At 48.2% G+C, this 14,285-nt stretch overlaps 1 protein-coding gene across 1 annotated transcript in view; it reads left to right on the forward strand.

Annotated features, from left to right (window-relative positions):
- Positions 1–13,712, forward strand: part of LOC119959645 (oocyte zinc finger protein XlCOF6-like) — an 84,610-nt gene extending 70,898 nt beyond the window's left edge. Inside the window, exon 4 of the mRNA XM_038787828.1 lies at positions 12,781–13,712. Within this exon, the coding sequence (XP_038643756.1) occupies positions 12,781–13,566 (786 nt within the window). The 3' untranslated portion in view covers positions 13,567–13,712. The remainder of the gene's footprint in view (positions 1–12,780) is intronic.
- Positions 13,713–14,285: the final 573 nt, after the last annotated feature.

Below are 14,285 nucleotides of genomic sequence, written 5' to 3' on the forward strand. Positions count from 1 at the left end.
AAAGTGACCATGAAAACTGCTGGATTGTCATAAAAAAAAACCAGCTGGTTCATAAATGTCTTTCAGGGAAGTAATTCTGCCACCCGGTCTTGGCCCACACAGGATTCTGGCCAATATGTGGGAGAAGAGGACAAGAGAGAGAAGAGGCCATGTGTAAGAACCAAGGGGCAAAGGAGGATTTTATTTATCTCTTGAGAGAATTTTGACAAACCCTCAACCTGACCACCCAGAGGACCAGGGTATCAGGTGGATGTGAAAACCATCACCTCTAGGTTTTCTCCAACTCACACACCGTCCTGACTTCTGTGACATCCAGTACTAGATGAACAAATATTTCCTCCAAATAAATATTGGGAAGACCAAAGACATTGTCATCAGTCCCCTCTACAAAATGTCCACACCTTAACCAACGACTCAATTTCTCTCCCTGGTAACTGTCTGAGTCTGAACCAGACTGTTCAGTCATGGCAAAATATTTCGACCCAAACTGAGCTACCAGCCACATATCCACATGATCACTATCTCAGTTCATTTGCTGCTGAGATTGTCATCCATTCTTCTGATACTTCGGGACTTAACTCTCCTAATGACTTACAGCCGGTTCCACTATCGCTCAGTCAAGTAGAGAAATTCACAATATTCTCTCCTCTGGCTGTCTGGTCGAGGATAACCGCTCTTACTCCCTGTTGCACATTTCCCCTGTTGCAGGGGCTGTTTAGCACAAGGCTAAATGACTGGCTTTGAAAGCAGACCAAACAGGCCAGTAGCACGGTTCAATTCCCGCACCAGCCTCCCTGAACAGGTGCCGGAATGTGGTGACTAGGGGCTTTTCACAGTAACTTCATTTGAAGCCTATTCGTGACAATAAGCGATTTTCATTTCATTTCCCCGTAGTCATCAGCAGTCCCTCGATCTGAGGATGATGTCTACTCAGGGTCTGTGTTTCTGCCATGGGTCTTCATGTGACTGCACAGACCTGCAGTTTTTTGGACACATGGGGCAGGACATCCGAAGAGGGAGTGGGAATCAGAGCAGGATTTGCTTCTTGCTAAATTGACCCTTAGTGCCCAAAGGTAACGTGGGCCTACATAGAGTGGTCTTTCAGTTAGTTGATGCATTCTCTATGGGCCGAATAGCCTCCTGCTGCACTGTATGGATTCTATGATGTGATTACAATGATCTCTCTTTCGCTGTGATATTATTACGCACCCCATTCAATGAAAACATTGCCCCGTACAAAGATGGCGACTGCATATGCGTCCTGCTGCAATTGCCCCTATGAAAGATGGCGGTCTTGAAAACGGACCGGAGAGGACCAACTCGGTTCAAATGGGAGACTGGGAAGTCTTTTTCCGAAGTTTGTGCTTGCACAACATGTTTACAAAAATACTCCACACACCTGGCAGATCGATTGGTGCCTACTTTCCGCAATTTTCCGCTTACCGCTCGCGGACTGAAGAAACAACCGTCACCATTACCACATCACCAGAACCGGAACTGCACATGCGTCACTCACAGCACGACCCTGCCCCCTTATTCTCTCCGATTGGTTGGAGGACCAGCCGCTCCCGCTCGGACCTCAAGTCTCGCCCCCTCTTCCTATTGGCCCAAAGCCGCTGTCAATCACTCCCCGGGCATTGTGGCGTCAAGGGACAGACGCTTGTTTGTCTCATCTTCAGGCGGGAAGGAGGCGGATAAGCGGAGGCAGCGTTCGGGGCAGTGGGTGGGAGGGGAGGGAGGCTTCACACACCCAGTGGGGGCCTCAACACCCCCAATAACAAACTAGCCGCACCGCCTCAACACCCAACACAACGGCAGCTGCCGCTTTCTCCCGGTGCCAGGCCCCAGTGGACAAATGTGGCTTCAGGAAGGAAATGCAGCAATGGATTTGTTCAGGAGAAATGATCTTTAACTGACTTTACTGATCCTGGAGCAGGAGGAGAGAATGGGGAGGGATTTCTATCCTGCACTCACACTGTAATGTAAATGGTCGAATTAAAATTCAGTGAATAACCTGGAATTCAAAGCTCCACTTAGTATTAATGACCTTGAAACTATTGTGGTGAGTTTGTGGGAAAGGGGAAAGTGTGTGGGACTGTGATTTGCAGCTTCAGGAAACAAAATAAATAATTATTCCCCAGAAACTAGACTTATCTGTCCTGAATTTCTGTCCTGAATTTCTGACCTGATTTTGCAGGGTTACAAGGAGTGGATCGACAGACTGGAAACTCAAATCAATCATCACATCAAGATCTGACAGTCTGGAAGGACAAATGTTTGTTCTCTCTGTGGGAAAAGTTTTCAAACAGAAGTATGACTGGAAAAACACAAAGACACGCACACACCCGAGTGGGAGTATTTCAGTGAACTGACTGTGGAAAGAGCTTTAACCAGTTACACAGCCTGTAAAACACCACACCATTCACAGCGAGGAGAAACTGTACACGTGTTCTGAGTGTGGAAGAAGCTTCAACTGATTGTCCAAAATGGAGAGACACAATGATGCCGGCATCATTGAAAAACCGTGGAAATGTGAGGATTGTGGGAAGGGATTCAGTTACCCTTCTGAGCTGGAAACACATCAGCGCAGTCACACCGGGGAGAGACCATTCACCTGTTCCGAGTGTGGAAAGGGATTCACTCGACTAACACATCTGACTGCACACCAACTTGTTCACTGACATGAAACATTTCAAATGTTCCGATTGTGAGAAGAGCTTTAAAAACAAATTTAATCTTCTGACACACCAGCGAGTTCACACTGGGGAGAGGCCATTCACTTGCTCTGAATGTGGGAAGAGATTCACAGAGTCCGCCCAACTCACTTCACACCAACGTGTTCACTCTGACACGAGACTTTTTAAATGTTCCGCCTGTGAGAAGAGCTTTAAAGGCAAAATGGATCTGCTGATTCACCAGCGCAGTCACACTGGAGAGAGGCCGTTCACCTGCTCCGTGTGTGGGAAGAGATTCACTCAGCATTCCCTCCGGCTGAAACACCGGCACATTCACACCAGGGAGACATTATTCATCTGCTCTGTGTGTGGGAAAGGATTCACTCGTTCATTCACCCTGCAGAAACACCAATGAGTTCACAAGGGGTTGGATTCTGTTATTGCTGCTGTTAATCACATCCAGGACTGAGCCGTGCTCGTTCTGACAGTTGGAGTTTGTTTCAGTTGATGTTGATCATTCATAGAACATAGAACAGTACAGCACAGAACAGGCCCTTCGGCCCTCGATATTGTGCCGAGCAATGATCACCCTACTCAAACCCACGTATCCACCCTATACCCGTAACCCCCCCGTTAACCTTACTTCTTTTTAGGACACTATGGGCAATTTAGCATGGCCAATCCACCTAACCCGCACATCTTTGGACTGTGGGAGGAAACCGGAGCACCCGGAGGAAACCCACGCACACACGGGGAGGACGTGCAGACTCCGCACAGACAGTGACCCAGCCGGGAACCGAACCTGGGACCCTGGAGCTATGAAGCATTTATGCTAACCACTATGCTACCGTGCTGCCCCTGTGACTTGGTCGAAGTTTAATATTATGGATATAGATCAGGGGTGGGCAAACTACGGCCCGCGGGCCGCATGCGGCCCGCCAAAGGTATTTCTGCGGCCCACCAAGTCATTAAAAAAAAAAAAAAAAAAAATTTTTTTAAAAAAATTTTTTTTTTTTTTTTTTTTAAATTTTTTTTTAAGGTTAATGCGGGGGGGCTGTTGGGTTACTTACTGGTATAGGGTGGATACGTTGACTTGAGTAGGGTGATCATTGCTCGGCACAACGTCGAGGGCCGAAGGGCCTGTTCTGTGCTGTTCTATGTTCTATATGAGGCGCCCAGAATCATAACCGGGTGAAGTAATTATTTTACTTAATATACTATGCGGCCCTTTGTGAATTGTGAATTTCTGAATGTGGCCCTTGCACGGAAAAGTTTGCCCACCCCTGATATAGATTAATAAAATTAGCTTTGCGTTAACAACAGTGTTCAGTCCTTGATTTCTCGAAAATAGGAGGAGACTGATTGATGTCTTGTTACCGACTGTTCCATTGTTGGGTCTTTTCTGATTTACTTTGGAAGATGTGGTAAAGGAAAGATTAAGACCAAAGAAAAAGATAAGAATATGGGAAATGATAAACCGACTGCGGCAGAAAGAGACAGAGAGAACACATTTAAAATTACATCAGATCAATGCTACGAAAATAAAAGCACAAAACTAAAGGCTCTGTATCAAAACACAAGTAGCATTTGAAACACAACTGATGAATTGGGCAGCACCTATAGAAATAAGTAAGTACAATCTGATGGTCATTCAGAGACACAGATTGGGACCCGAATTGTTTTATATTCATTCATGGCATGCGAGTGTCGCTGGCCAGTCCAACATTTATTGCCCAGCCCAAATCTCGGAAAAGGTGGACGAGCGGCTCTGTTAGTTATTTCTTTTGCATTAGTAAATTGTACACTTTAATCTCCGTTATTATACAGCTGGTAATCAAAGGGACAGAGACCGGTGATACATTATCTGCAAGTCTTGAAATTTCAGCAGAAAGAGAAGAATGGTCGTTAGCATCTGATTCCCATTCCAATCGCCATGAAGGTTCGAAATGTGCCTCTGCTCTGCATCATGATCTTCCCCACACCACCCAGCAGCTCTCGCCCCCTCAGTCCCAGTCGGAGGCATGAGAAACTGCCAAAAAGTGCACCGACCGCCATGCCAACTGCACAGCCCATCAGGAAGCCCATTCGAACACTTGTGAAGCAGCTGGCCTGTGACTGCCCATAACAATAACAACAATCCCATCCTCCCACCAACCCCCAAACACCAACCCTCATGTTAACATAAACAAATGACAAAAAAGGAATCAGGGATTACCCATAGCCATCTTTAATATACATAGCCCCCCCCCCCTCCCCGCCCAAATTAATGTTCGATGTTATCCAGTTCTTGAAAGTGCATAATAAATAGTGCCCATGACTTGTAGAACCCCTCTGAGCTTCCCCTCAGTTCGACCTTAACCTTCTCAAGTATTCCAACAGGTCTCCACGCCAGGGCACAGGGTGGAGAGGCCGCTCTCCACCCCAGCAGGATCCACCTTCAGGCGATCAACGAGGCGAAGGCTATGATATCTGCCTCCGCACCCGTTTCCAACCCTGGCTGATCCGACACCCCGAATATGGCCTCCCGGGGACCCAGGTCCAGTTTCACGTGCACCACCTTGGAAATTACCCTAAAAACCTCCTTCCAGTACTCCTCCAGCTTTGGACAGGACCAAAACATCTGAAAGTGATTAGTGCGCCCCCCCCCCCCCCACTCCTCCCGCAATGCTCACACACATCTTCCACTCGTTCAAATAATCGGCTCATCCTTGCCCTCGTGAGGCGTGCTGAGAATTGACGGACCCACCTTGAGGTGATCAGCGTTGACCAGCAATCAGCCATCCGGTGACTTGGACAACGTCCGCCCTCCTCCGCAACTCCACATCGCCGGAACCTCAGTGCAAACTGGAAGTTCCAACTCTATCTCGAGGCCACCAACCTCGAGGCCGCATCAGACGCCTGTGTGCAGGAGGGTTTCCTGACACAATATGTTGACAGGCCAACAAGAGGCGAGGCCACATTGGATTTGGTTTTGGGTAATGAACCAGGCCAGGTGTTAGATCTGGAGGTAGGTGAGCACTTTGGAAACAGTGACCACAATTCGGTGACCTTTACGTTAGTGATGGAAAGGGATAAGTATACCCCGCAGGGCAAGAGTTATAGCTGGGGGAAGGGCAATTATGATGCCATTAGACATGACTTAGGATGTGTTGGTTGGAGAAGTAGGCTGCAAGGGTTGGGCACACTGGATATGTGGAGCTTGTTCAAGGAACAGCTATTGCATGTTCTTGATAAGTACGTACCAGTCAGGCAGGGAGGAAGGGGTCGAGCGAGGGAACCGTGGTTTATCAAAGAAGTGGAATCTCTTGTTAAGAGGAAGAAGGAGGCCTATGTGAAGATGAGGCATGAAGTCTCAGTTGGGGCGCTTGATAGTTACAAGGAAGCGAGGAAGGATCTAAAGAGAGAGCTGAGACGAGCAAGGAGGGGACATGAGAAGACTTTGGCAGGTAGGATCAAGGAAAACCCAAAAGCTTTCTATAGGTATGTCAGGAATAAAAGAATGACTAGGGTAAGAGTAGGGCCAGTCAAGGACAGTGGTGGGAAGTTGTGTGTGGAGGCTGAAGAGATAAGCGAGATACTAAATGAATACTTTTCGTCAGTATTCACTCAAGAAAAAGATAATATTGTGGAGGAGAATGCTGAGACCCAGGCTATTAGAATAGATGGCTTTGAGGTGCGTAGGGAAGAAGTGTTGGCAATTCTGGACAAGGTGAAAATAGATAAGTCCCCGGGGCCGGATGGGATTTATCCTAGGATTCTCTGGGAAGCCAGGGAAGAGATTGCTGAGCCTTTGGCTTTGATTTTTAGGTCATCATTGGCTACAGGAATAGTGCCAGAGGACTGGAGGATAGCAAATGTGGTCCCTTTGTTCAAGAAGGGGAGTAGAGATAACCCCGGTAACTATAGGCCGGTGAGCCTAACGTCTGTGGTGGGTAAGGTCTTGGAGAGGATTATAAAAGATACGATTTATAATCATCTAGATAGGAATAATATGATTAGGGATAGTCAGCATGGTTTTGTGAAGGGTAGGTCATGCCTCACAACCTTATCGAGTTCTTTGAGAAGGTGACTGAACAGGTCGACGAGGGTAAAGCAGTTGATGTGGTGTATATGGATTTCAGTAAAGCGTTTGATAAGGTTCCCCACGGTCGGCTATTGCAGAAAATACGGAGGCTGGGGATTGAGGGTGATTTAGAGATGTGGATCAGAAATTGGCTAGTTGAAAGAAGACAGAGAGTGGTAGTTGATGGGAAATGTTCAGAATGGAGTTCAGTTACGAGTGGCGTACCACAAGGATCTGTTCTGGGGCCGTTGCTGTTTGTCATTTTTATAAATGACCTAGAGGAGGGCGCAGAAGGATGGGTGAGTAAATTTGCAGACGACACTAAAGTCGGTGGAGTTGTAGACAGTGTAGAAGGATGTTGCAGGTTACAGAGGGACATAGATAAGCTGCAGAGCTGGGCTGAGAGGTGGCAAATGGAGTTTAATGTGGAGAAGTGTGAGGTGATTCACTTTGGAAAGAATAACAGAAATGCGGAATATTTGGCTAATGGTAAAATTCTTGGTAGTGTGGATGAGCAGAGGGATCTCGGTGTCCATGTACATAGATCACTGAAAGTTGCCACCCAGGTTGATAGGGTTGTGAAGAAGGCCTATGGTGTGTTGGCCTTTATTGGTAGAGGGATTGAGTTCCGGAGCCATGAGGCCATGTTGCAGTTGTACAAAACTCTAGTACGGCCGCATTTGGAGTATTGCGTACAGTTCTGGTCGCCTCATTATAGGAAGGACGTGGAAGCTTTGGAACGGGTGCAGAGGAGATTTACCAGGATGTTGCCTGGTATGGAGGGAAAATCTTATGAGGAAAGGCTGATGGACTTGAGGTTGTTTTCGTTAGAGAGAAGAAGGTTAAGAGGTGACTTAATAGAGGCATACAAAATGATCAGAGGGTTAGGTAGGGTGGACAGCGAGAGCCTTCTCCCGCGGATGGGGATGGCTAGCACGAGGGGACATAGCCTTAAATTGAGGGGTAATAGATATAGGACAGAGGTCAGAGGTGGGTTTTTTACGCAAAGAGTGGTGAGGCCGTGGAATGCCCTACCTGCAACAGTAGTGAACTCGCCAACATTGAGGGCATTTAAAAGTTTATTGGATAAGCATATGGATGATAAGGGCATAGTGTAGGTTAGATGGCCTTTAGTTTTTTTTTCCATGTCGGTGCAACATCGAGGGCCGAAGGGCCTGTACTGCGCTGTATCGTTCTATTCCTCTTCACAGCCGGGGAAAATGCCATCCACATCTACAACACCGTTACATTTGCTGAAGGTGAAGACAAGACGAAATCTAAAACAGTCCTGCTGAAGTTCGACAGCCTCTGCAACATTGAGATGAATGAGTGCTTTGAACGGTACGTTTTCCAGCAGAGGCTTCAGGGTAAGGATGAACTTTTCAATACTTTTTTTTTATAAATTTAGATTACCCAATTATTTTTTCCAATTAAGGGGCAATTTAGCGTGGCCAATCCACCTACTCTGCACATTTTTGGGTTGTGGGGGCGAAACCCACGCAGACACGGGGAGAATGTGCAAACTCCACACAGACAGTGACCCAGAGCCGGGATCGAACCTGGGACCTCAGCGCCGTGAGGCGGTTGTGCTAACCACTAGGCCACCGTGCTGCCCTTTTCAATACTTTTTGACACATCTCCACATCCTCACGCAGACATGTGACTGTGACTCGACAATTGATTCCATGATCTGGGATCAGATCGTTTTCGGGGTCCAGTCCGATTCCCTTTGCAGCAGCTCCTGAAAGTCAAGCAGTTCACCCTCACCATCGCTATTGAAACATGCGTTCTCCACGAGCATGATAACAACCGGTACTCCCACACCAGGGCGGCAGAAATGGCAAAGCTAAACCCCCAGGAGGCAGAATGGGTGCAGGCCATCACACAAATGCAGGGCCTGAGTCTTGATGAGAGTGGCCATTTTGCGCGCTTTTCCAGGCTCTAGCGCATGCGCGCCACGACCAAGGGGACGGCGAGACCGACAACCAGCCTGCGCAGGTGCATGCGTCATTCCACCACACTGCGCATGCGTGTTGGTGCACGGAACGCGCTGACATCGGCGTCATGACGTGTTCGAATTGTGGCTCACCCCATTTAAAGCGGAAATGTCCGGCAAAATCACCACGCTGTCTACAGTGTGGCAAGCTTGGCCGCAACGCAGTCCTTTGAAAATCTGCTCCACTGCCCAGCATCCAGCGATCCCAGCCACGGCGCAGAAGCGTCCGTTCGATACAGCAGGCTGTGCCAGACTCCGACCCTGACAGCCCACCAGATCCTGACGCGAGTGCCTCAAATCCCATGTGCAGGTTTGGTGGGTTGGCTATGTAAATTGTCCCTGGGAGGGGTTATGAGGATAGGGTGGGACATTGGATTCAATGATCATAGAATTGCTACAGTGCAGAAGGAGGCCATTTGGCCCATTGAGACTGCACCGCCCCTCTGAAAGATCATCAACCTGGGCCAATCTCCCACCCTATCCTCGTAACCCCTCCCAGGGACAATTTAACAGAACCAGTCCACCTAACCTGCACATCTTTGGACTGTGTGGGAGGAAACAAGAGCACCAACAGGAAATCTGTGCAGACACAGATGTGTTCACTCACACACTGCAGCCTGACTCTTATTATTGGAACAGACACTGTGTTTGTTACTCTCAAAGTGAGTGAATCCTTTGTTGTTTCTCCTCTGGGCCCCATCTCCACTATTATTGTCTGATTGTCCCACTGAGACTCTCACTGTTATTATTGGACAATCAGCCAGTCAGCCTGAGCCTGTGGCTGCTCTCACCATCTGTCACCGTCACAATGCCCCGGTGATTGACGGCAGCTCCTGACCAATAGGAAGAGGAGGGGCGGAATTGGAGGCCCACCGGGAGCGGCTGGTCCTCCAACGAATCGGAGTGAATGAGGGGCGGGGCCCGCTGTGATTGACGCATGCGCAGTGTGAGTAATGGCGAAGTAGAAGGACTGTGTCTTCAGGTCGGAAATTGGTAAAAGGCGTTTAACAATATGGAGGGAGCGAGAGATCGCGGGGGTGGGCGGAAACGTTGTGTAAAGCTGTTGGGAGCCGCAAATCGCGAAGAGTTTACGGGACCCAGTCTGTACCGAGCGGGGCTGCAACTCCTCATTTCGGTTGGGGTTAACGGCCGCCATCTTTGTTGGCTGTGCAGCAGGGCGCATGCGCGTTTCTCATCTTTGTCGGGGCGATGTTTCAATGAGTGGGAGGGGCTTGTTCCCCATTGTTCAGAATGGAGACAACTTGTCCATCAAACTGGATTAGTCTTTCAGTCCCAATGATGCAAAGCGGTGGCAGAAATGGAAAGAAAAGGAAGCCAATCCTGCTCTCCAGATTTCACTGTTTTATTAATTTCTCTCATTTCTCTCTCCGCCCTCCCCATATATCTACATTGTGCTTCAAAAAGAAAATCTCTCTTAATCCCCACATAGAAAAACAGATTTTATCAGAAAATATCAAAAACTGTATAAAGGTTATCACAACACCCATCCTACCCCACCGGACATCCTGTCCCATGTGTCCAAAGCTCTGCGGCTCTGTTCAGTCATATGAAGATACAGGGCAGAAACTCACAAACCTGAGTTGTCGTCACCCTCAAATCGAGGGACTGCTGATGACAACGAGGGTCAGTGTGCAGCGGGGGTCAGTGTGAGCGGTCATCCTGGACCAGGGAGCTGGAGGAGAGAATGTTGTGAAATTCTATCCTGGATTGTGAGTGATTAATTTTGGAAACTCCTTTTACAGGGGATTAGTAGGGGAGGATTTACACACAGCAAATTCAAACCAGGAGAAATGTTTATCTTTCCTGAATTTCATTTCTGGACTGACAGTGATGCCTTTGTAAACTTCTTTCACAGGGGCTTAGAAAGGGATTCGCAGACAGGAAACTCACAACCAATCCTCACATCAAATTCTGACAGCACTGTTCAAGTTACCAGGACAAATTCTATCGGCTCACCACTCTCTGGGTGAAGAAATTTCTCCTCATCTCTGTCCTATATGGTCTAACCCTAACCCGTATCCTCAGACAGTGACCCCTATTTCTGGACACACCCACTATCAGAAACATCCTTCTGAATCTACTCTGTCCTGCCCTAGTTTTTGTTTGAGTGCCCAATTCTTCTTTTCCAATTAAGGGGCAATTTTAGCGTGGCCAATCTACCTACCCTGCACATCTTTGGATTTGTGGGGGTTAGACCCACGCAAACACAGGGAGAATGTGCCACACAAACAGTGACCCGGGGCCGGGATGAAACTCGGGTCCTCGGCGACATGAGGCAGCAGTTCTAACCACTGCACCACCGTGCCACCCACTTTTTATATGTTTCTATCAGATCCCCCCCCTCATTCTTCTGAACTCCAGCGAATACACTCCTAACCGATTTTACCTAACCTGCACATCTTTGAACAGTGGGAGGAAAACGGAGCACACGGAGGAAACCCACACAGACATGGGGAGAAAGTGCAAACGCCACACAGTCAGGGTGGGAATTGAACCCTGGTGCTGTGAGGCAGCAGTGCTCAGCACTATGCCACCCCCTGTCTCAACCTTCAAGAGATAAAATCCTTATCCCCATCTGAAATGGGTGACCCCTGACTTTGCAACAGTGACCCTCCTTGTTCCAGATTCTCCCACAAGAGGAAACATCCTCTCCACATCCACCCTGTCAAGACCCATCAGCATCTTATATAGTTCAATCCAGGTTTTATCCAAAACTTTAAATCTGTGTCCCGACTGCTTGTACGATCAGTGAATGGAAACAGAGTTTCTTTGTCCACCCGATGGAAATCTGGCATAATCTTGTTTCCCTGAATCAAATCACCCTTCAACCTCCTTTGCTGGAACCATTCTGGTAAATCTCCTCTGCACCTTCTCCAAGAACCTTCACATCCTTCCTGAAGAGTGGTGACCAGAGCTTTATAAAGATGCATAGAATAGAATTTGAACCAAAGAATTCCTACAGTGCAAAGGGGGACCATTTAGCCCATCAAGCCTGTACTGCTTCTCTGAAAGGGCACCCTGCCTAGGCCCACACCCCTACCCTGTCCCTGTAACCCCATAGCCCCACCTAACCTGCACATCCCTGGACACTAAGGGGCAATTTATCAAGGCCAATCCACCTAACTTGCCCTTCTTTGGACTGTTGGAGGAATCCTGAGCACCGGGCGGAAACCCACACAGACACGGGGAGAAAGTGAAAACTCCACACAGTCACGAAGGCCGGAATTGAAGCCGAGTCCCTGGTGCAGTGAGGCAGCAGTGCTAATCACTGTGCCACCTGAAGCAGTTTCAGTATCAATATTACTGTTTATGATGCACAAGATAGAATTTGCTTTGCCAACTACTCTCTTAATAAACGGGTTTAGCACACTGGGCTAAATAGCTGGCTTTTAAAGCAGACCAAGCAGGCCAGCAGCACGGTTCAATTCCCGTACCAGCCTCCCCGAACAGGCGCCGGAATATGATGACTAGGGGCTTTTCACAGTAACTTCATTGAAGCCTACTCGTGACAATAAGCGATTTTCACTTTCAATATGTCTTGTATATGTACAAAATCCCTCTTCATGTCTTTCTCCTCCCAAAAAGGCCAGTTGGGTTTTTGTGACAATCCAGCAGTTTTCATGGACACTTTTTCCCAGAGCCGGCCCCACAGATGACCAGATTCATTCAGCTCAGTTTCACAACCTGCCTTTGTGTTTTTCTGGGTTCTCTCTCACTCCCTATTTTCTGTTTTAAATCAGTTTCACAGCGTGGTCGAAGGGGAGGCTTCAAAGTCCGGAAACTCAAACCAAGCATCACATCAGGATCTGACAAGAGCCCTCAATTTATCATATCCTGAATATTACCATACTTTGAACATGGAAGGAAAAAGCATCGTTCACAGTGAGGAGAAACCGTACACGTGTTGTGTGTGTGGACGAGGATTCAGTCAATCATCAGGCCTCACGAGACACAAATGCAGTCACACTCAGGAGAAACCGTGGAAATGCGCGGACTGTGGGAAAGGATTCACTTACCCATCCAAGCTGGAAACTCATCGACGCAGTCACACTGGGGAGAGACCATTCACCTGCTCCAAGTGTGGCAAGGGATTCACTGAGTCATCCACTTTGTCCACACACCAGCGAGTTCACACTGGGGTCAGACCATTCACCTGCTCAGTGTGTGGGAAGGGATTTACTATTTCAACCCACCTGCTGAGTCACCAGCGAGTTCACACTGGGGAGAGACCATTCACTTGCTCCAAGTGTGGGAAGGGATTTACTATTTCATCCCATCTGCTGAGACACCAGCAAGTACACACTGATGAGAGACCGTTTCAATGTCCAAACTGCGGGAAGCGCTGCAAAAGTTCTGGGGATCTGATGAGCCATCAACGTGTTCACACTGACGAGAGACCGTTCAGGTGCTCTCACTGCGGGACTGGGTTCAGACAATCATCTGACCTCACTGTCCATCAGCGAATTCACACTGGAGAGAGACCATTCGGCTGCTTCAAGTGTGGGAAGGGATTCACTAAGTCATCCCAGCTGCAGAAGCACCAGCGAATTCACACTGGGGAGAGGCCATTCACCTGCTCTGACTGTGGGAAGGGATTCACTCTGTCAACCAGCTTGCTGACACACCAGCGAATTCACACTGGGGAGAGACCATTCACCTGTTCCGAGTGTGGGAAGGGATTCACTTGGCCATCTGCTCTGTCCACACACCAGCGAGTTCACACTGGGGAGAAACCATTCACTTGCTCCGAGTGTGGGAAGGGATTCACTCAGTCAGCCCACCTGCTGAAACACCAACGAGGCCACAAGTAACCACAGTGATTGGGTTTTGCTGTTCCTCACATTCAGGACTGAACCATGTTCATTTGGGTCTCTTTCTGCTGATAAAAATTCCTGATCATTTCCAGGGGCTAATATTCAGGCTAAAAATCAAATAAATTAGATTTGTGTTAAATGTGCCGTGTGTTGAAACGTATTAATATCTTTGACACAAGTTAGTTCATTTTGAAGTACTCTCACTTTTCATTGTCTCTTCCGTCCTCACCTCCAACAAGAAGTGTGAGGAGCTTGTGGAGCTTCTTTGTGACTGAGATTGAGTCAATCCGATCAGCTGCCTCTGCTGCCTCCACTAGCCCACCGGACCAAACTGTCATCCTTTCCCGAGCCCTGAACCCACATCTTTCTCTAGTTTCTCTCCCCTCATGCCCTCTCAGAGCTCATCTTGTCCATGAGACCCAGCTCCTGCTCCATCGACCCTATTCCCACTCAGCTACTGATCAGCCAACTACACTGTGGCCACGGATATTGTCAACATTTCTGTCCCTTCAGGTACTGTCCCTCTGTCCTTCAAATCTGCCATCAACACCCCCTCAATAAAACAAACCCTTGACCCTGCCATCCTTACAAATTACTGCCCCATCTTCAACCTCCCTCTCCTCTCTAAACACTTTGAACATGTTGTCACCTCCCAAATCCTTGCCCATCTTCCCCAGAACTCCCATGTTTGAATCCCTTCAATCAGGTCTCTGCCC

The sequence above is a fragment of the Scyliorhinus canicula genome, unplaced genomic scaffold (assembly GCF_902713615.1).
Source record: "Scyliorhinus canicula unplaced genomic scaffold, sScyCan1.1, whole genome shotgun sequence".
Taxonomy (NCBI): domain Eukaryota; kingdom Metazoa; phylum Chordata; class Chondrichthyes; order Carcharhiniformes; family Scyliorhinidae; genus Scyliorhinus; species Scyliorhinus canicula.